The sequence below is a fragment of the Parasteatoda tepidariorum genome, chromosome 5 (assembly GCF_043381705.1).
Source record: "Parasteatoda tepidariorum isolate YZ-2023 chromosome 5, CAS_Ptep_4.0, whole genome shotgun sequence".
Classification (NCBI taxonomy): Eukaryota; Metazoa; Arthropoda; class Arachnida; order Araneae; family Theridiidae; genus Parasteatoda; species Parasteatoda tepidariorum.
Genome location: NC_092208.1, coordinates 14611116 through 14634264, shown reverse-complemented (window position 1 = coordinate 14634264; position 23149 = coordinate 14611116). Strand labels below are relative to the sequence as shown.

Sequence of the window (23149 nt, the reverse complement as noted above, 5' to 3'; positions counted from 1 at the left end):
TAAAGCAAACCTGCAACAGCCCATTGTGGGTCAAAAGAGCCATAGAGGTTAAGGTTCCTCAATCTTGTGCTTCGTGTAACTTGTCCCTACTTCAGTAAAAGTAAGCTTGTTTTTTCATTTCTTTTCAAGTGAAAATTTAATTACTTTCAGAGAAAAAGATTTTCTAAAACATGACATTTGATCGAGGCTTTTTTTATTTTTATCAACTTAAGTAAGCTTGCAGCTCTGTTTTTCAATAGGTTAGTTTAAATTTATTGCACTCTTCTAGTAATAATCAAAGATAAAAAGCAAGAAGGGTCGGTAATGTCTATCCCTCTGTAAGAAAAAGAATGAATCAAATACACCATATTTGATTCAAGTATGCCAAATCACATCATACATTTTAGTTTGTAAAATTTAAAGTACTTAAAATATGTACAACATAACTTCCTCCGGGTCATGAATTTCATGGACATTATTTAGCCCTGCTAATTTTGGAGATAAGGAAGAAGAAGACAACATAGCATGACTACTTTATTTATTTTTCATTATTATTAAATTAAAATAAATATTTGTCTTTACATAATTTTATAAAAGCAAAATAGCTGTTATACACTCCACAAAACCTTATACACGCTAGAACATAATTCAATTTATGGTACAATCAATTGCAGTCAACTCAACAAAAATTCTCAATACTTCTTTAAAATTTGTTATGTAAAAGAAGAAAAAAAAGGAATAGCAGTTAAAGATATAAATTTTTTTATCAAAAGTTTATAAAAAATTTAAGACTTCGATCTTTTTAGGTTAATATAAGAAAATAAATTTTATTGATAAAGTTGGGATTCTGCCAAATGAAGCTTTATCATTTAAGGTTGCATAACCAAACAAATTTGGGAAACACTAATCTAGATTTTATCCACTCTTTACTTGAAATATCTCTTCCTATATGATTTCAAGAATTTCCTTCCTTTGCACACACCAAACAGTTTGATTTTAAAACAATTTTACAAGCTCAAATATCAGGTTTTTTTAGAAAAACAAGAATTATAATAACAAGCATATATAATAACAATAACAAATAAGTATAACAACAAATTTAAAAATTATGCATAAGAGTGGACATTATGAAACACACTGCCTTTCAACAATATAAACAAAGTAGTCAGAATCTATATGACTTTTTTATAAAAACTTTTTTGACATATAATAAGTAACAGGTCAGCATGATTAAAATCAGTTGATTTTTTTTTAAAATTTTGGCTAAAATTAAAATTTTTTATAAAAAAAAATTTGACACGATATAATTAATAAAGATACTGTTTAGGATGTGATGTTTTTTAAATATCTGATTCATTCAAAATGAAAGTTTTATACAAAGAAATAATGTAAGTAAAAATTATTATTTTCCAAAAAGGGAAAAAAAAAATATATATATACTATATATATACATATATATNCGGAAAGCCTTTTAGTGTGGGACATGTTTAAGTCCCACCTTACAGATAATACAAAAAAAAAATTTTTGAAAGAATGTAACACCGATATGGCAGTTATTCCGGGCGGATTAACACCATTAGTTCAGCTATTGGACGTCTGCTTAAACAAACCATTTAAAGACAATTTTAAAAAAACTGTGGAACACTTGGATGTTGGAGGGCGAGAAAACCTTTACGAAAGGAGCACATATGCGTCATACAAGTTTGGAAACAATGTGCGAATGGATATTAAAAACATGGAATGAAATTAAGCCTGAGATGGTTAGAAAATCATTCAAAAAATGCAGCAATTCAAACAATCTGGACGGATCAGAAGATGACTGTTTATTTATGGATGAGGGTAACACAGATGATGAAGACCAAACAGATTGTGATGACGTGCCTGAAGAAATAACAGAAGGCGGATATAATGAACTATTTATGTAATAACGAAAATCAATAAAGTATATAGGTAAAGGTATGTTATTTCTTGGATGAACTGGATGGAAGGACTGTGTAGATGAGGATTTTGCCATCCTAAAAGTAAAGAACTGGAAAACAATTGCTGGGAGAAGGGCAGAATGGGAAAAGCTTCTGAGGAAGGCCCAGGCCCACAAAGGGCTGTCGTGCCAATGCTGATGATGATGTTATTTCTTTAAAATAAAAGTATTTTTCTATACTTGTATTTTTTTAATCTAAAATTTTTTATATTCGGCGTATACCGCGCACCCGTAAACTCCAATGTTTTTTTTTGTATTAAAAGTGCGCGTTATACGCCGGAATATACGGTATATATATATATATATAGTAAGTATCTTTTAAGCACTCAAATATTTTTAGGCACTATATACTTTAACAAAATGCAAAATAATTTTCAAAGACTTTATATGATCATGATAAAATAACTAGTTTCTGACAAAGAACTCTTTTCTTGATCATATTAGTCATGGAGAGATTTTTCGATTCGATATCAGAGGGTGAAAAATGAAGCATGAAATAGAGAATATCTTGCAAAATGCAGCAGTTGCACATCAGAGTGGAATAATCTCACTGAAGTAATTTTAGAAATCAGAAGTTATTTTAGAAAAAACAAGCATGTCAAATAAACAAATCTCTTCCCAATTTTAAAGCTAACTAAATTTTTTTACATGAAATTAATTACAAACTTAAACAAAATACATTATTCTCTATTTGAAATAGTTCTATCATTCATAATTGGTCAATTTGAATTCACTAAAAACTAGGGGTCATTTTTATTGAATCTGAGTTTTATTCATTTATCCGGTTTTCATAATACTAACACAAGTGGCATTTATGCAATAAAACAATGACACTGACTAAGATTAAAATCGTTTGCGAAAAATCCTGAACCTTCGATAAGATTTTGAAGTCAATGGAAGTAACCTCGAAGAACGACCATTTTACTGTGGACCGGAGAGTGGTCGCACCCGATAGGTTTCACTGTACAAAGGCTAAATTCTGCTCGCCAAAGTGACTCAAGTTCAAGAGGGAGAGTTTTTAGTATGGACACGATTATGTTTCGTTAAATAATTTTTGTGAGAAAAACTCTTATTGCACACACTGCAATAATAAGGTTTTTCTCCGGTATGCACACGACTGTGTTTTGTCAGATAATTTCTTTGAGAAAAACTCTTATTGCATATACTACAAGTATAAGGCTTTTCACCAGTATGTATATGGATGTGTTTAGTTAAATCACCTTTTAGGGTAAAACTTTTATGGCATGTACTACAGGAAAAAGGTTTTTCTCCCGTATGAATAAGATAGTGTGTATTTAAATGACTATTTCGAGAAAATCTCTTATCACATATACTACAGGAAAAAGGTTTTTCTCCAGAATGAACAAAATAGTGCTCATCTAAATTACGTTTTTGAAAAAAACTCTTATTACATATACTACAAGAATAGGGTTTATTTCCTGTATGAACAATAAAATGTGTATTGACATGACATTTTTGTGAGAATTTCTTATTACATACACTACAGGAAAAAGGTTTTTTTCCTGTATGAACAAGGTGGTGTGAATCTAGATGACCTTTTTGAGAGAAACTCTTATCACACACATCACAAGAATAAGGTTTTTCCCCAGCATGGACACGAATGTGAGTACTTAAATGACATTTTTGAGAGAATTTCTTATTGCATACACTACAAGAATAAGATTTTTCTCCAGTATGAATGAGAAAATGTGTATTTAAATTACACTTTTGAGAGAAACTCTTAGAACAGACGCTACAAGAATATGGTTTTTCCGCAGTATGTACAAGATTGTGCTTATCTAAATTATATTTTTGAGAGAAACTCTTTTTACAGATATTACAAGAATAAGGTCTTTCTTTTGTATCAACAGGAGGCGTCTTGCTTATGGAAATTTCCTGCAAAATACTATCGCTGAACATTGTTACTAGCTTCTTTTTAAAACCAGGAGTAAGTTTGTGTCAGTTCCCTTCAGTGAAAGAAACCTATGATAAAAATAAGGGAATTTAATAGAAAATGTTGGAACAATTTGAACATTTCATTTTTTAAATATGAAAGTATTAAACTCTTTATATATTGAATAAATTTAAACTATAAGTATGTGACAAGACTTGCATTAAGATGTTAGAAGAAACTAAGCATTAAAAGTACTTTAGTGTCTCTCTAAATTATACATTAATTTTTATAAAATACATCTAAAAAATAAGCAAAGAAATAAAATGGAAGTAATAAAAATGTAATTACTGAAATTGAACAAAAATTAAAACAAAATAAATGAAAAAAATATGCAGAGAAGTAAAACACAAATTTTTCCAACAAGATTAATTTTCTCTAGTATTATAACCATTTAAAATCATCACTTTAAAGTCATATTGAGTGTAAAGTCATAAAAGGTCAAGTGTGTTTCTTAAGGATTTCCTGTAATATTTGTTTTTAAAATCTTTGTATAAAAATAAATAAGAGGAAAAAGCTGCATGTTTAAGGGTCAGAAAACTGGCTCATTTGCCCAGTGCAAGATGGACTAACCTGCAGGTAATATATATTTATATTTATTAGCCTTCTTTAACCACTAAACCTGGCACATTCATGAACCATGACCTTGGTCTTTAATACAAAATATGTCCACTAACACTAATTTATGTTCGACACAATCATATTCATTTTATAGTATAACCTTAAAATTATTCATGTCTGTAGTTTTAGAAATTCATCTATTCCACCAGTTTCTAAATAATCAAGCTGAAATAACTGTTTTGACATGATATATTTTGCTTTAGGGCAGAATTTAAAATCTATGAAACCTTGGTTAAGTGGGCATCTTTGGGGCAAAGAAATATGTTCGCTGAAGGAGTGGCCATTTAGGCAAAAAAAGACGTAGAAATCCAGAAATCTAATGCTGTAAACTATTTTAACTAAATATATATGATACTTAAATAAATATAAAATAAAGAATTATATTGATATTTTAAAAAGTTTATAGATTCATTATAAATAAAATTTAAACATACTGTACAAAAAGTAATATATGTGCATTACTCTTAAACTAAATTTGCTTTCAACAAATGAGTAAATGCAATAACATATTTTTATTATTTGGGTGTATAGGCTGAGCATTTTATGGAAGTATAATAGACATTGCAAATAGAAAATGAAAATTTTCTTACAAATATCACAATAGTAATTTGAATGCATATTATTAATTTAAACATCAATGAAGATAAGTTTACTAGTAAATAAAAGAAAATTACTTTTCACAAATATATTGAAGGCAGTTTTTACTTCAAAAACAAAACACCTATAAATTTTTACACAGCTTAACCGAAAACTGACTTGAAAACAGTTTATAAAATTTTATTATAAACAGTTGATTTAAATTTAATATTAAAAAGATGCATGAGTGAATAAAGTTGGTCATCGGCAGCCTTAAACATAACGTTTCTAGGAAAGCATGTTTTCCATTTCTTAATTGTTATAGCTCAACAAATTCAATTACTAACAACTCTGGTAAAAGTTCTCTTACCATTAGATTAATCATGGGAGGTTTTTGCTCTGTGTAATATAAAACATGTTAGTTTCATAAATAAAGTTTCTCATGACAGCAAAAATGCCTTTTTTTTTTTTTGTTGCATGATTTGAAAGTTCCTTTTTCTTTAGGATTTTTAAAATTACTAGGATGCGGAAGGATCTGAAAATTATGACAGTAGGGAACCGATTATTCGGAACGGTTGGGACCATCGCTATTCCGGATAACGGATTTTTCCGGTTTTCTGAATCGCTACAAAAAGCCGTTTTTTTATTGTTAAACCCAACTAAAAAAAATTAAATTTTGGAAATAATCTTAAAAGTAAGAAAAAACGATGAAGTAATACACTAATGATTATTATGGTAAGGTAAACATCTTTAAAAAAAGAAAGAAAAATCGTAAAATCTTACGAGGGAAAAAAATTTATTTTTTTTAAAAAATGGCGAGAAAATTTATCGAATTTTGTTCCGGTTTTTTGATTTTCCCGTTTTCAGATTTCCGGATAACGGGTTTTGTACTGTACTAGGAATCATTATATTAAGGACGACAAAATCACTATATTAATCTTCTGTTCAGCATTAGAAATTAAATATCTATAATCAACATTGAACAGCTGACCCATTTCTGCATTTAAGACTATCAATGTTCAACTCTGCAACCTTGTAATTTTGAATCTAATCCAGAAGACAAGGGAACTTCTGGATCAAGCATTGGGACAAACTTGCCTTTATGAGGGACTTTTTGATGAAACTAACCGGCATTTCCATTAACATAAAGAGGAAAAACCAGAAAAACCATCATAGTTAACTCGATGGCAAGGTGATTTTAATGCATGATCTGCATATCATTGAGATGCGAATACTGTTACGCCATCACTATGGTACAAGCTAGGTACAACCAGTCATCGTTGGATTGGAACCTAGGTTAACTCATTAGTAGACAAATGCTCTATTCCCTAAGCACAGATGTTTTAAGAAATTAAAAACATTTAAATTGAATCAAGAGCAACATTTTAGATATAATTGGCAATAGGCAAACATTTAATTGACTTTCTGATAAGTAAAATAAAAAAATTTGAATAAATTTTGCATTTTATTTTATGTTTACACAAGTGCATTCCTTTACTATCACAAATAAAGGTGCTAAGACCAATATTTTTTATCAATGAACAAATAAAAAATCAACAAGAATGCAATTAAGAACAATTTTAATTAAGGATCAAGATCAAATGAAAATTATGGTTAAGAAAGCAGCACTTTAAAAACTTTCTTTANATATTTATATATATTGGAAATTGGGATTTTTTACAATCAAGGTTTAAGAAACCAAAGTTCTAAAATTATATTTAAAAAAAAAAAAACTTTAATAAAAACTATTAAAATTATATTAAGATAAAAACAAAGAGATAACTTCTTTAAAATTATTGAAATTGAATTCAGCTAGAATAAAGCATGCAAAACATACATACCCAAGATAAATGACTTTGGATTTCAAGACTCAGGTTAAAAAGTTCACAAATGAAAAACTATAATCAGCTAAAAACAAACAGTAATTAGCAAAATAAAAATGCAAATATACAAAATATGAAGGATGTAAGTAAATAAAAAACATGTACAGGGAAAATTTGTAAATAAAATAGTTACATTATGAATGTGTCTCGAAAGACTTATCTAACTTTTATGATAACAGACACCTTTCACAAAATAATTCTTCATTTGAACCCCTATAGTTCAAATATTTAGATACTTGTATTTTAATGCTAATTTAAGTTTAAAAAATTGGAGAGTCTAATTTTGATTTGGTAGAGAGAATATTACCATAAAAATAAATATTATCTAGGTAGCTGACATACTCGACTTTATAAACAAAATCCGGAATGCAAGTTATAAAATTGAACAAATAAAAATGTAATAAAGCAAGCAAAATTCAAAAGTTATACTTTGAACAAAGAGTCAGCTAACTGAATGGAAAGAGTGAAGTTGTCTTATATATTCCATTTTTATATTTTTTCGTTATATTCATTTCATTTTTATATTTTTTCGCTATATTCATTTCGGTTTTATATTTTTTAGAATGTTATTTTTCTTGGAATTTAGTGTTTTAGCAGCACTTTACTGTTCAGTTGAAATAAAACACTATTAACCTTCATTGTAATCTCAATAAATATGATTCAAAATAAATTTATATAAATGCATTATTTATGTAAGTAAAAGTTTCAAGGCTAGCAAAGAAAATACATTTTCACTGAAAAATATTTTATAACTGCAATTGCTTATTTCGTAGTACTTCGTCCACAAGCATTTAATTGCATGAGTTGGAAAAATGGGAAAGTACCAGAATTTCTTCAATTTTTAAAATAGTAAATTATACAGTTTACAAAAAAAAAACAAAAGATCAACTCAAATGATGTAACACATAGTTACTCTCATTAGATGTTATTTTTAAAAAAAATTGCAAATTTAAAAACATTTTGGCAGTTGTGGTTGGCATTAACAGGTACCAAGGCAGATATATCATCTTACAAAATACGATACTTCTTACAAAATCGTAAGAAATCGTCGTAATAAATTTAAAAAAAAGATACCTAATTCTCTCTTAACTCAATGATTTTTTTTTTTTTTAGCACAAACAAAATAGACTTCCCTAAAAATATTAAATATAACAAAAACAATTATTGAGCTTGCTTCCAAACAGTTAACAAAAAAGTACTGATTAAAATTTGAAATTGGTTGTAGTCTGAGTTCAAACAAGAATTAAATATGTTGTTACATGTAATAATTGTTACATCATAATAATCACACTTAAAACTGGAGGAGAAATTTTTCATAACTAACATGTGAAGAATTGACACACAAAAAACATTATTTACTCTTACATCTAAAACACAATAGTAATACAATGAATAATTTGTGAAAATAATTAAATGGAAGAATTTGTGGCATAACTACCACAATAAATATTAAATACTAACTCACTAGTCTATATAACATATGCTAACTAAATTTTATTGCAAGGTACCTTTTGATAAATGAAGGTTGGCATATTTGATTAATGAATCCCCTTCAATGGTGACCTGAAGACGTGATATGAACTCTACAACACCGATGGATGGTCCACATTAAACAGTTGATTTGCTAAAAATATAGTGCCTACTTCATATGATTTTTTTTTTTTTTGAGCTCCATATTTTATGCAAATCAACAGTTAAATGTGGATCATTTATCAGTTTTGACAAGATCATATCACGTCTAGGTCAGCATTGAAGGGATTTAATTATTAACTATGTCAACCTTCATCTATCAAGAAGTACCTTTTGATAGATGAGGGTTGACATAGTCGATTACAACATCCCCATCAAAGGTGACCTGCGGCGTGATACGAGCTTGCCCATATTGATGAATGGGCCACATTAAACAGTTGATGTGCGTAAAATATAGTGCTAGAAAAAAAATTTCCGGTGAAGTAAATGAAAGTCTCCTGGTCAATAAAGAAAATTGAAGGAAAAAAATGAGCAGAATGATATTAAAAAAAAAATTAAGAAAATAATGAGCAAATATGATATTTAAAAAAATCAGCATAAATCAACTAGCGGTAATTCGTTTATCGAATTCTATCACAGATAAAATTCTGGAAGTGAAGTAATGTGGCATAACTACCACTATAAATATTAAATACTACTTCACTAGTATATACGACACGTTAACTTGATTCTATCTTGAAGTACCTACCTATTGATAGATGAAGGTTGACAGTCAATAATTAGATCCGCTATTGGTAACCTGCGGATGTGATATGAACTTGTCAACATTGATGGAAGGTCCACATTAAATAGTTGATTTGCATAAAATATAGGGCTGGAAAAAAAAATCAGATGAAGTAAATAAGTTACCAGTCAATAAACAAAATTGAAGACAAAAAATAATGAGCAAAATGTAATAAATAAAACAAAAATGATATTAAAAAAAAGAGAAAAAAATATCATAAATCAACTAGTGGTATTCCTTCATCGAATTCTATCACAGATAAAATTCTGGAAGTGAAGTAATGTTGAGTAACTACCACTCTAATTATTAAATACCAACTCACTAGTATATACAGTGTTCCCCAACTCCCGGTCGTGGATCAAATGGTACCGGCCTGCCCATTTCATTGAAACTGAATTTAAATTCCTCGGTTTATACCCCAAATTAAAAATATTTGTCTTCCATTACAATTCTATTTATTTAAAAAAAAAGAGGCCTCCGAAGGCAGCGCCATAAATTTTTTAATGTTCTAAAAAGTAAAAAAAACAAACACCGCAACTATTTTCTCTTTCAATTAGTTTTAATTTTAAACAAATCAAACATCATAACTGTAAATATCATAAATAAAACATGAAAGCGCGGCGCAAAATTTACATTGGAACTAATGAAGAATTTGGTCTTCTCTCTCGATCGTGACCTCATTGATTTAGCGTTCTAGTAAGTTAAAATGTTATTATATCTATTTTTTGGTGTAACCAGGGGTCTATCTAGGTTTTTCTGAGAGGTACCTATTTTGTGAAAATTTAGACATAATTTGTGAAAAATTAAAAATTATATTAAAAAATCAACACAAAAATATGGATTTATCGTTTCTTAAGGGATACAAAAATGAAATTTTAAGAAAAAGTATTTTGTGAAGCTACCGTTTTTCCTAAAATTGAATTTGTGAAACTACCGTTTTTCCTAAAGTTGAATTTGTGAAGGTACCGCTAAACAGTAGTAAATTCGGCCTGGACAGACCCCTGGTAACTGTATTTTATTTTGAAGGCACGTTTAAATACAATTAAAATTACTAAATCAAAATAATCTAAAATAGAAACAATCAACGTCCCTCCCTTCCCCAGTGGGCCGCAATAAAATTATCGAACGTTGACAGGTCTGCAGTGATAAAAAGGTTAGGGAACACTGGTATATAAGACATGCTAACTTAATTCTACCCTTTCCGAGGGTTCGATACAGGCGAGTCATAGCTCTGCTTAAACTTCAGAATAGTGAGCAACCCCAGCACAAGCGGTAACAGGTAGAAACAATCAACGTCCCTCCCTTCCCCAGTGGGCCGCAATAAAATTATCGAACGTTGACAGGTCTGCAGTGATAAAAAGGTTAGGGAACACTGGTATATAAGACATGCTAACTTAATTCTACCCTTTCCGAGGGTTCGATCCAGGCGAGTCATAGCTCTGCTTAAACTTCAGAATAGTGAGCATCCCCAGCACAAGCGGTAACAGGTCGGCAGGGTCACTATACTAACAGAGGAATACTAATTATGTAAATAATTTGTAAATAACTTTGTAAATAATTTCTATTACTTTTATTATTATTATCGTCATTTAGTATATAATATTCAATTTATTCTGACCACTATTTGCTATTTTACTTAACCTATCTACTAAATATTGTGCTTGTCATTATGTGCTTTAAAAATTTACATAGTTTCTTACTTGACAATGGAGTTTGGTAAAAATATACTTGAGGGTGCCCCTTGGCGACTTATGTTTGGCGCCATTCCTGTTTGCGTGGAACACCGTAGTAACAGGAATGCGGCCGAAACATAATATTTCAATAAAACATTGTAAAATTTCAACAAAGCATCGGCTAAAACTTTATAAAATTCCAATTAACCCATTATAAGCAAAACTAATAAACCCAATTAAGTGCATTTTGCATCAAAACAAAAATTAATGGAGTAAGCACAGAAAGAAAAGGAAAAGAACTCCCACAAACAGGACATTTATATCTATTACTATTTAAACCTTCATTCACACACCAGTCAATCACTGCTTTTTTTCCATTGTTATTCAAATCGTACAGAAACTTAAGATTTATCTTATTTACTGCAGTCATTTTTAGGACCAGAAGCAAAATTAACCGTATCCAATGTAGAACTAACGGACCTCTGAAATTACATAAACCATTGAACATTTAAAAATAACACTAGAATCTCAATCAATCAGAATCACGATTGGGTTTCAACATCACCCAGCGTGGCGATCAAAACTTCGCGAGAATCAAGGGGCACCCTCAAATATAGTCTACCCATGGAGTTTTCTCCTATTTTTCTCTACACATATTAATACTTGTTTCCAATTTATGACTAATTAATTCAAGACTATATAGTTTCGATGAATTGGCTGGTGGCGCACGCCGAGATGTTACCCATTCCCAACTTAATTCCACCTTGAGAAACCTTTTGAAAGATGAAGGTTGACATAGTCAATAATTAAATCCTCACAAATTCGCTGGCAGAACCAATGCAGAAATACGACCCTCTGGGAAATTAAAAACTGTGAGTGGTAAAAAATTTCAAAGACCAGTGAACAATCTAACCAAACAGTTCAATTTTTTGCATTTTTAAGAAAAACATACTATAAAATACTGATAAAAGTCTATTTTAATGACAGATCGATAAAATTCTTTTATCACTTATTTAAAAGATGCAAAATTTTAATAATACAATTAGTGAGTTGTATTATTTAAGTACGATTAGCTTTATAAATAGTTAGAAAAATTACTAGCCAAAATTACAAATCAAAATTTAAGCATATCTACAATATTCATTCATATTTTTCTTTTTATAATTTAAAAAAGTAGTACTTTGAAAGTCCCTTCCAGCTCTCCGACAAAAGTAATTTTTACTGAAGTCAAACATAAACAAAAACAAAAACGAAACCGGAAACCATTTCCTCATTCTACGGTTACCAAATTCTTAAAGAGAATTTATTAAAACGTCGTAACATCATGACGTCACAGTTTCAAAAGCAATGAGTGCAATAAAATCACGCATTTGAATTCAGAGATGCGAACGAGACTATGATTGGTGCGTTTCTCGCTGCTGAATATATTCTACCAATAAGGTTCTTGTTCGCATGCATCTCCGAATTCGCAGACGCGTATGATTCAAACAGTTGGTCTAAAAAATTAATCTCCGGTTTTGGATACGTTGCAATTCTCATCTATACCTAATATGGGAAACGCAGGACAGAGCAGGGTATACTAAAGTTTATTACATTTTTTTTTTTTTTTTTTNATTTTTTTTTTTTTTTGGGGGGGGGGGTGCTCAAGATGTGTTAAGTTCAAAATTAAATGAGTCAAAAATTAATAGAACTAGACCAACACTTTTTAACTCATCAGGGAAGCTATATTTGTCACTAAACAACGCAGTTTTCTCTGAAGTAATTTTTAACTCCAGTATAGAAACAGATGATTTTTTTGTAAAGTGCACATGAATGTTGAAACTACAACTCTAGTTAGTACATACATAAAATACATTTCATTGCCTATAGTTTAGTGAAGTTAAACGTTCGTTTACTTATATTCTTTGATTGATGCTACTTTTGTAACCACCACCTAGGTAGGACATCTGGTTCATGTTTCCAAGATGGGTTGGAATCGGAAGTACCCTATTTAGTCTATATTTAAAAAGAAGCAGTGCATTTATTGAGTACCTAATATTTATGTAGTTGTATCTTGTATGAGGTTAAATATCGTCAAGAAGTAAATTCCGAAGTACATATTTACATAAGTTAATGTCATGGGCGTCGTTGGGCGGGTGAGACGATGGATATAAGTACTCCTCGATAATTAAAAATCTCTCCTTTAGATACCGAGAAGTTTTATTAATTCCATTTGTAATACATTTCAGTCGACACTGTCCATCGCTATAGAAATCAACTTGAGAACTTCCGTAACATTTATTATTGCTTTAGAAACACCTTGCAGGTCACTGGAATCAAGAGAAATTATTACCCAAATCATTTGTTTAGTGTAACGTTCTTTAAATGATTGGATAATTCAAAGATTGAAGTTTGCAGGAGAAAAAATCCACTTGCAATTCTTACAATTTAAGCTCTTTTTATTAATATAATTATCCTTCTCATGATATATATATATATACATAATGAGAGCATTTCTGTTGAATCTTGTTATTTTTTGTTCATTTACTATCTTTTTGAACTACTATTTACTATTTTAGGTTTTGAACATTTTTCGTGTATGGATAGAATAAGAAAAATCCCCGACATTGGTTAAAAAAATATTATTCTTACCCGAGATTAATACACTGACATTCTCATGGAGATGATTTCTCTGTAAATTGTATCCTTAGTGAAGGGTCAGCTAGAGCTCTTATAACACTGAAACTTAGTTATTCGTTATATAGTAAGTAAATTATAAAATATATAAATCGTATTTCGTGTTATAATTTGTTTTTAATTTAAATCCCTAAAAACTTTCCTTAATTGAAGTATTTACTTTACTCAAAAAAAATTACATTTTCCAAATTTAATTTTATGAAAATTATTACAGCAATACAGTTTATAAAAATTATTATTGTTAGAAAAAATGGAGTTTTGTAACGTGATAAAAAAGCAATCACTCCTCCCAATTTCCTTGATAAAATAATATTTTTTTAAAAAAAAAATTATCTGTTTTGCATTCAAGTTTAAATTAAAATCATTGTTTGAAGTATTTAATTTTATGCAGAAATACACATATAAAGAATTTAGTGCCTAGAGCACAGATGTTTTAGACAAAAATTACTCTAATCCCTGCTAACATTTCTGTCTAAATACTTAAACAGGCAAACCTTTATTGATCAATATACTGTCCTATTACACCCATTGGAAAATATGCTCATCGCCTTAATATTCTTCGCCAATAAAGTAGGGGTCTTGCTAAAGAAGGTGAATCATTTAAGGATATGGATGGTGTTTTCTACACTAGGAAACGCTGCAAGCTCCATACCGCTTATACTTCCGGGTTACTGTTTCCGGTGCATTTAAGGCCATTTGGCTCATAACGTGATCATTGTGTTTTGTGATTCTTGCAAACGTTGTATTTGATTACTTATTACTTGTGTTTACAATGCTAAAAGGGCTAACACTAACGTAAGATGGTGCACAGCTTGCAACAAGAACAAACAGTAATAAACAAATGGTAAGTGGCCAAATCAGGACTGCCAAAAAAGCGAGTTATTCAAAATCTAGCAAACCATGTCACCTTTTTTAACACTATATCTAGAAATAACTAAAGCTCTAGTGCGACGTAAATGAACAACAACAACAATAAATAACTAAAACAAATTTTCACTTCAAACTCACCAGAATTACTTAATAACATTAATATTCAATGAAATATGGCAGATTTGAAAACAAAATTATCCGTTTGAAAACATCACCTCACAGAATAAGCTGTAGTAAGCAGTTGTAAATTTTTTAACCGGAACTGGAGCAGGTATTGAGCTCGAGATTGTTATTGTTTACATTTATATTGAAAACACCATCCATTGGGAACCGATGTCATTGATTAGATACTGACAACTAAGTTTCATAACTCTTGACAAGGGAATAAAATTATTCTAAACAGAATATCGAGGAAATTCTAAGAAACCACAATTTTGATTACTCAACTGTTTGACTGCATTCTTGATTTAGAAATCATAACAATTACGAATGAATCGCATTCGATGAACCTCTGTTTATGCACACGGAACGAATTTAATATTTAAATAGTTTTTCAAAATAAAATATTGAAAAAAGAATAATAAACTGCAAGACTGACATCAGGGAAACAATTCTTTATTCTAGAATTTAGTTATTTTGAAAGTTGATAAGAAATACATATGCATTATTTACAAACACATATCTTTTTCGTATTTTCTCTAATTTATTGCTATCGAAAAACACAAAATTTTTTTGATTTTCCAATATTTACTCATTGTTATTCCATATAACAAAATAATTTCATAAAAACTACCGAAATATTAAATGGTTTTTGGAAGGATACAAATTTAGTTACAGATTTCAAAAATCATTACCATTTAAAAAAAAGGGGGAGGGTCGACTCTTGCAAACCCTGTTACTTCAGAAAAAAAAAGCTATGATAAATAAAAAAGTGACGTGAAACTCGGTTGAAAATACTTAAACAATTAAAACATCAAAAGACGATTGAAAGTTATACAGCATAATATTATAGGTAAAATAGGCAATTAGGGACAGATAAAATAAAAGCATAAAACATGTTTACATGTAGCTTAATCAACTGATATTTTATTTACTCAGAAATTTAAAAAAAAGTTTAGCTTTGCCTGTAACCCAAATATGTACCTTTATTTGGCAGTGCAATTGACAATTTTCTCACCACAAAAGATATGTTTGGATAAATTGAATGCAACACAGGGAAGTAAAAGCGAGTCAAATAAACATTTGAGAAGTTCATGCAAGCAGGCTTCCAAAGAGGAAGTTAAAACTATTCAATAATTTGTATAACAACATAGTCTATAATAGGGATGTAACGAATAGTGATTTGGTTGAATATCGAATATTCGATGACTGATTAGTAATATTTTTTTTAAAAAATCATAATAAATTTTTTAATTTTTTCTACATAAATAAATTAGTCATTACTGGAAATTAGCTTTATCATTGGTATGAACTGAAGGGAAAAAACCTATAATAGTTATCCATGAGAAATATTAAAGATAAATAAAGAACTGTCTAACAGCTATATTTATATATTTTTAAAAAAAAAACTGAAGTTGTAGAGTTGAAAAAAAAAGAGAGAAATAGAAAAAACTCCTCTTGATTCTTGAAGCAAAACTTCAATGCTGAAAGAATTTTTCGAAAAAAAAAGTAACCATAAAACGTTGAAAGAACTTTAGCCTATCAGAAACGCTTTTAAAAACGTCGCGTTACAGAGAATTAAAGATTCGTAATAGAGCGATTATGTAATAGAGAATTTCGCTATTACATAATCGCCCATAAAAACAAAAGATTACATACAAAAAAGAAAGAAAAAAAAAAAGTCGATCCTAATTCTCTAACAAAACATTCTCAATGGCCACCTCATAATAAAAACGTCGATAAAAACACAGCCTTTTAAAAAAGAAAAAGCTAGAGAAAAACTGAAACAAAAATCGTTTTTAATTTTTAAATGAAAAATTGAAAGCCAAAAATCTCAATTTAACCTTTTCACCTCGCTTTTCAAAAATGCTGTCATAATAAAAACACTGATAAAAAAAGTTAATGAAAAAAAAGGAGAAATATAGAAAAAAAATTGTTCATAGTTTTCATTGTTACTGGTTATCTGTCATATCGTACAGGAAAAAAGCAACAATAAAAGAATAAAATCTATTCGAAACGCTTCATTAAAATGTCATACTAATATATAAATAAAAAAGCAAAAACAAAAAACGTTTTTCATTTTCAAATCAAAAAGTATTTAAAAAAAAAAAAAATTTACTTGCCTGAAAATAATTTTTAAAAAAAATCAGAAATTACAAAACTTGAAGGTAAGTATAAGTTTCAATTCTTCAAATTTCAATTTGCTATGTGTCTTTCAGAACAGAAATTTGCAAGTTTTAGAGCTTAATAAATATGTATAAAAACTATCTCTAATAATGTATAGTAAAAAATATGACTTTTAGAATAATAAATCTGCTCACATTACAAACAAGTTTTGTCAAAAAATGCTTTAAAAAAAAAAAAAAAACATAATCTGGAATATTTGGCCTAACATTCGATAAAAAAGGCCAAATAACAAATATTCGTTACATCTCTAGTCTGTAATTTATCCGCTTCCCTGCCACGATTGCATAGCTCAAATGGTTATGTGATTCTTGGCAAGATAAATGAAGATCTCAAATTTTTAACCTTAACTGTTATCTTCATTCAATATGTACTAAATGGACTGATTAAAACCTTTTCTAGGAGAAAGAAATTTTTGCAAACATTCAGATACTTATTTTTTATAGTTTCAATGAAATAACTTGTGAGAAATTCATGAAAAACTTGTTATTAATTCTAATTATGTTTGCTTACAAACATGAATCAGCTAGATTTATAAAAACTTACTTGTTTTTCTCAGAAAAACATTTAAGCAGCGCTCATAAACTGTAACAAGATTTTTCCTCAGCATGGATCAAATTGGGCTTTGACAAAAAATGTTTTAGAGCGAAACTTTTATTACACATTATACAACTTTTCTTTAGTATGGCCTTTAGATTCTGCCTTGTTAAACAATTTTTGTTCAGTAATTTTATTGCACATACCAAAATTATAGCTTTTATTGCATATGTTACATAGGTTTTTCTTTAGTATGGATAAGATTGTGTCTCGTTAAATAACTTTTTATTGCAAAACTCTTATTACATGTACTACAAGAAAAAGGTTTTTCTTCAGTATGGGTAAGATTGTGCCTCGTTAAATAATGTTTCTGAGAAAAGCTCTTATTACATATACTACAAGAAAAAGATTTGTCTCCAATATGAACAAGTTGATGCATTCTAAAATCAGGTTTTCTTGCAAAGCTCTTATTGCATATGCTACAAGAATAAGGCTTTTCACCTGTATGAACAATGTGATGTCTAGTTAATTCGGTTTTCCTTGAGAACTTCTTATTACACATACTACAAGAATATTGTCTTTCACCAGTATGAATCAAGTAGTGTTCATCTAAATGATCTTTTCTAAAAAAACTTTTACAACATATACTACAAGAATACGGTCTATTTCCAGTATGAACAAGGTTATGTGTATCCAGATGATATTTTCGAGAGTAACTCTTATTACAAATACTACAGGAATAAGGTTTTTCTCCAGTATGAACAAGGTAGTGTCTATCTAAATGGCATTTTCGAGTGAAACTCCTGTTACATATACTACAAGAAAAAGGCTTTTTCCCAGCATGAACAAGGTAGTGTGTATCCAAATGATTTTTCTGAGAAAAATCTTTATGGCAAATACTACAAGAATATGGTTTTTCTCCGCTATGAACACGGTGATGTATAGTTAAATGACATTTATGAGAAAAACTCTTATTACATATACTACAAGAATAAGGTTTTCCACTAGTACCAACATGAGTCTTGCTTACAGAAAATTCATGCAACATATTTCCTTCTATCATGTTATTAGCTTCTCTTTCAACCTAGAATAAAGTTGTGTAGAAAACTCCTTTTCAGAGAAAGAAACCTATGATAAAAATATTTTAAGTGAAGCTAATATAAAAATACAGTTAAGATACAGTAGAACCCCTCTTATCTGATAGCCACGGAAGTAGAATTATGTTGGAAAATCAAAATTGTCAGAAAATCAGAGGAACTCTTTTTAAATAAAATTTGAGAGCATATAAACATAAAACTATGAGTAAAATTTATCAAAATAATTAACAACTAAAAAAAAAGGTCAAATAAAAACCCTCACTTGTGTTTTACTATTCTATTTTAAACAATTATAAATTATCATGAAAAAGAATAACAGATAATATTTTTTCTACTGTTTAAAGGAGATGTCCGCCCAGCAAGTATTTTAACTAAAAGACTGACTATTTTCAATCACTCAAATGCAAGAATATCATATTTATTTACAGATATCAGTTGATTACACTATTTTATTTTGAAATGAAATGTGCTTCAATCAGCTGTTCACACAATATTACTTTGAAATAAAATGTATTTCTGTAGGTGCCTACTTGTAACTGATTGATCACATGATGGATGATAAATTTTCAACAGGCAGATAAAGTGACGAAAGCACAGAAGTTTAAACATGTCTTTTGGCACATTTTAGCAAATAAATTTTTGAATCATCGTCATAGAAGTAATTGAATTGAAATAAAATAAATATAGGGCTTAATGAAATCAAGGGCTAAAAATGAATCAACAATGGAGTAACATCAGTTGTAACAATGATGTATGTCCAGATGCTTTTGAAGGAAGCATCAGAAAACTGAAAGATAGGTTGATCAGGCGTCAGATAATAGAGGTTCAACTGTATTGTACATTTTAAAACTGGGAGAGATATTGCAAAAAGATTTACAGCATAAAATATAAACATAGTATGCAATTAGGGATAGATTAAAAAAAATTTTAAAAAGAAACCATTAAAACTGATTTTCAAAAAAATAACATTTTTCTGGAAAAGCATTATTTTGGATACATTTAACAATACAGCCCAAATTTAGTTTGTCATGTCTTTAAAATTTAGATAATTCAAAGCATGAAAATAAGGGAAATTTTTAGAGTATTTTCTGAGAAGAAGTTTCTAAATGTGTTTAGTAAAAATATTTCGCTGACAGCCATAAAATACACAATTAAACATAAAAATTTTAATATTACATCTTTAAGCTTTAAAATATTGTAAAAATCACTGCAACATAAAATTAGAGCAAAAGTATGAGATCATTGGCAAATTAAGAACCATGGAGGATTCTTGGATTCTATATGTTAAATATATTTTAGTGCCTCTTGCCTTATATAAGTTTTTTATCAAATAAATTTTCTAATATAAAACATAAACAGAAATCACTTTACATAACATAAAATCTAAAACTATTTTTGAAAAAAATTTTGCAAAAACTTATAACATTTAGTGATTGCAAAACCATTTAATTTGAGCAAACCACTTAATTTGCAGATACAGCCACTATGGCACAGTTTGTACGATCGGACACATTCTGCACCCCAGGTTAGACTCATATTTAATAAGGAGCTTAGAAAAAATGCTTGTTATATTTTATTTGCTGATTTCAAGGCAAAAACAAGAGAAAAAAAAGGATGCTATTCGTTCTTAAAAAAGGCAACCATTATAAGAAAAGGGTAATGTTTTTCACAAATATTTTCCGAGCTTTTAAGATATATACCCCCAAAAAAAAAGTTCTTAATTTTATTATTTAAAAAAAAATGTGTTTTAAAAGAGAACTCATTTAAATTAAAAATGAATCCCCATTTAAATTTGCACATTCTGTAAATAAGTTTTAAAATTAGCATAATTCCAGAATTTTGAAAATATTGTGCATCACAATAAAAATATTGGGATTTTAAATACAATGTAGAACTAATTGGAAAAAAAATTGTAATAGCTGCCAAAAAAGCAACTGGAAAGTAATATGAAGAAAAAAAATCACTAATTGATGTGAAATTATCGTGAAATCATAACATATTGAATATGTCAAAAAAAGAAAACGCAAATTTGGAATTCGCTCATCGTAACAACATTACGTTAAAAATATTAAAATTTGAAAAACTATAGGAAAAAGAACAACAAAATTATAAATAAACAATTAATAAATAACAAAAAAATAATAAATAACATCATTATAACATTACAAGTAACATAGCAACAACATTACGTTAAAAATATTAAAATTTGAAAAACTATAGGAAAAAGAACAAAAAAATTATAAATAAACAATTAATAAATAACAAAAAAATAATAAATAACATCAAAAGTTGCAAATTTATGACGGAATCTTCACAAACCAAATGCCTCAAAAAAGTGATAGCTCAAGCTTGTCATAATAACATATGTGCATGTCATAATAACATATTTAAAATATTGGAGCTTGGGCTATTAGTTATGGCCAAAAAATGATGGGAATACTATCAAATTTATTTTTCTTAATTCCTTCCTAAATTTATTTTTCTGAAAAAAGCCTTTATTACATATAATAAAAATACAAGATTTTTCCAGCAAGAACAAAGTAGTATAATATCTAAATAGTATTTTTGAGAGTAACTTGGGAGATTTCCATATGGTAATCAGTGGCGGAATAAATGCCAAGTCTCGGCAACCCCCGGGTAGCGGTCCGGGAGAAACTGAAAAAAAATCTCAGAAAGGGAACCAACTACAAAGGTATAACTCGCAGCCACCTCCGGGCAAACATCTACATGTTTTTATTTTTTTTAAAATCTAAAAGTTTTGCCTCCTTGGCGATTGTAGTTTGTGCAACAGATCACGACATGGAAAGATCCCTAGTAACTTTTATGACATATATTACATGAAAAAGATTTTTCATTTGAGTATGAACAGAACTGAGCTAATTAAAATTTGTAACAGTAACCTTTTTTACGGCCTTTACAGTAACCTTTTTATAGGTATAAAAACTTTTTTCGTTGTTAAATAAACTGTAATAAGAGTTACTTTAAGTTTAGTTAATTGCATCTCACACCAACTTTAAGGGTAATTTATTTTATGGCATGGTTGATAGTTAGATTTTATAAGTAAATGCTTAGTCATGATAGCCAAAGCCAATAGTTGATTATTACACAATTTTTTAAGTTTTGAATTGCATGTAATAAAAAAAAGCGTCTTAACAAATATAATTTACTATAATACTCGCCGACATATATTATCATGAAATGAACGTAGCCTATTACTTTGTTGGAAGATATGTTAAAATGGCCACATAAAACATTAATATTGTCCTAATTTTAATGTATTGGTAAAAATCTAATTATTTGAATTAAACCAAAACCAACAAAAACATTTACCACGTACAATTCGTATAGAAAAACAGAATAGGACAGCCCCACTTTTATAAAGCGTAGGATCTTCACAAATAGATTTTACGCAACTTTTAATTTTAAAGTACAATCACAAAATTTAAAATATTAATTTATCACATTCACAATCAAAATAAAACTAAAACACAACGCATGAGTTGTTGGCTTATTTTTGTAACAAGAAAGACGTATTCGTATGGAATAGACGCCTTTAATGTGACGTCATTTAAGTGAAGGGATAAGCATTCTCACTGCATTTACACTGCATGTATTTCGCAGTTGTGATCGAACGAATTGCAATACACGAGCAATTTTTCTCACACGTAATTTCTAAACATTCGTAGACGCGTCAAGGGTAATAAGGAGGGAATGCGTCAAATACAGAGCATCTTTCTCTTAGAAATTTTTTCGCATGGGAAAGAAAACAAGATTGGTAAAAAATATTTACTGAAAAAGAAACGCGCCAATCATCTTCTCGTTTAACAGCGAAAAAATTGCATCTGCGGCGATTCGCAGTGAAAATGGTCATACAGATACAGAAATCAGTGGTCTTAGCGGGAAAAAAGTTGTTTTGTTGCAATGTTGTTCTTTACTTCAAAAGTATTTGATATACTTATAAAGAGAGTTTTCTTAAAAAGAAATATCTAGTTTATCAAGGAAAGAGTTATAGTTATAGATTAAGATCTAGTCATAGACTTTGATATGTTAGAAATTATTTAAATAATCAGCTCAGACCATACAATTTTAGTTTTTTTCTATGCTTGTTGGAAGCAACAAAGGTACAGTTTGCAAATATTTGAAATAAAGTATTGGAGAAAGGAAGCGTACTGGTGAATGTGGGGTAAAATGGGTAACCTAGTTTGAAATATGGTTTAAAAATACCAAATGGTAAATTAAGAGAACAGAAAATGCTCTTAAGAGCATTTTCTGCATTTTTAAGTTTAATAAGCACATAATTATGTGCTTATTAAACTTAAAAACTTTTAAAAATTCAATGATGTTTTAAGAAAACAAGAGGTTATTATTTTTTATTTTTAAAGCAAGAAAATATTTCATGTACCTCATGTTCCCGATATAGGGATATTATAGGGTGGTAGGCAAAGGTAATTATAACAACATGTAAAACAAATGAAGATGTGAAAATTATTAAACTTGCTATATTGTAGTTTTAAGAATTAAATTGTTGCTTTTAACAGATCTAATCCTTTGAGACCAGATTTGTAAATGTAATCGAAATCGATATTTTCAACGGAAAAAAATGAAAGTTTATTTATTTTAGATCTTATTTTTTGAACTACAATTTAAAAGTCAGATAAAATCAAAATTGCAACTGTTTCATTGAAAATTTAAATGCAGATCAATTGGGTAT

General features: G+C 29.0%; 2 protein-coding genes across 4 annotated transcripts; both read right to left on the bottom strand.

Moving 5' to 3' along the window:
- Positions 1 to 1431: 1431 nt before the first annotated feature.
- LOC107452456 (zinc finger protein 271) lies at positions 1432 to 12251 on the bottom strand. Of its 2 annotated transcripts, XM_016068935.3 has the most exons (5): positions 12096 to 12251; positions 9207 to 9332; positions 8497 to 8612; positions 6947 to 7013; positions 1432 to 3940 (listed from the first exon to the last, which is right to left on the bottom strand). In XM_016068935.3, exon 5 carries the CDS (start codon positions 3875 to 3877, stop codon positions 2960 to 2962), a length of 918 nt encoding a protein of 305 aa, XP_015924421.1. In that variant the 5' UTR covers positions 3878 to 3940; positions 6947 to 7013; positions 8497 to 8612; positions 9207 to 9332; positions 12096 to 12251; the 3' UTR covers positions 1432 to 2959. The 2 variants fall into 2 exon arrangements, with proteins under 2 accessions (XP_015924421.1, XP_015924420.1); XM_016068934.3 differs by lacking the exon at positions 8497 to 8612.
- A 2809-nt stretch (positions 12252 to 15060) lies between these two features.
- Positions 15061 to 21954, bottom strand: LOC107452462 (zinc finger protein 300). 2 transcript variants are annotated; one of them, XM_016068941.3, is made up of 2 exons: positions 21776 to 21954; positions 15061 to 18469 (listed from the first exon to the last, which is right to left on the bottom strand). In XM_016068941.3, exon 2 carries the CDS (start codon positions 18402 to 18404, stop codon positions 17574 to 17576), a length of 831 nt encoding a protein of 276 aa, XP_015924427.1. In that variant the 5' UTR covers positions 18405 to 18469; positions 21776 to 21954; the 3' UTR covers positions 15061 to 17573. The 2 variants fall into 2 exon arrangements, with proteins under 2 accessions (XP_015924427.1, XP_071037211.1); XM_071181110.1 differs by having other exon boundaries at positions 15061 to 18425; positions 21776 to 21926.
- Between the last annotated feature and the right edge of the window lie 1195 nt (positions 21955 to 23149).

Excerpts from the sequence above, each read along its gene's own strand:
- LOC107452456 (XM_016068935.3), bottom strand. The coding sequence starts at position 3,877 with ATGTTCAGCGATAGTATTTTGCAGGAAATTTCCATAAGCAAGACGCCT.
- LOC107452462 (XM_016068941.3), bottom strand. The coding sequence starts at position 18,404 with ATGATAGAAGGAAATATGTTGCATGAATTTTCTGTAAGCAAGACTCAT.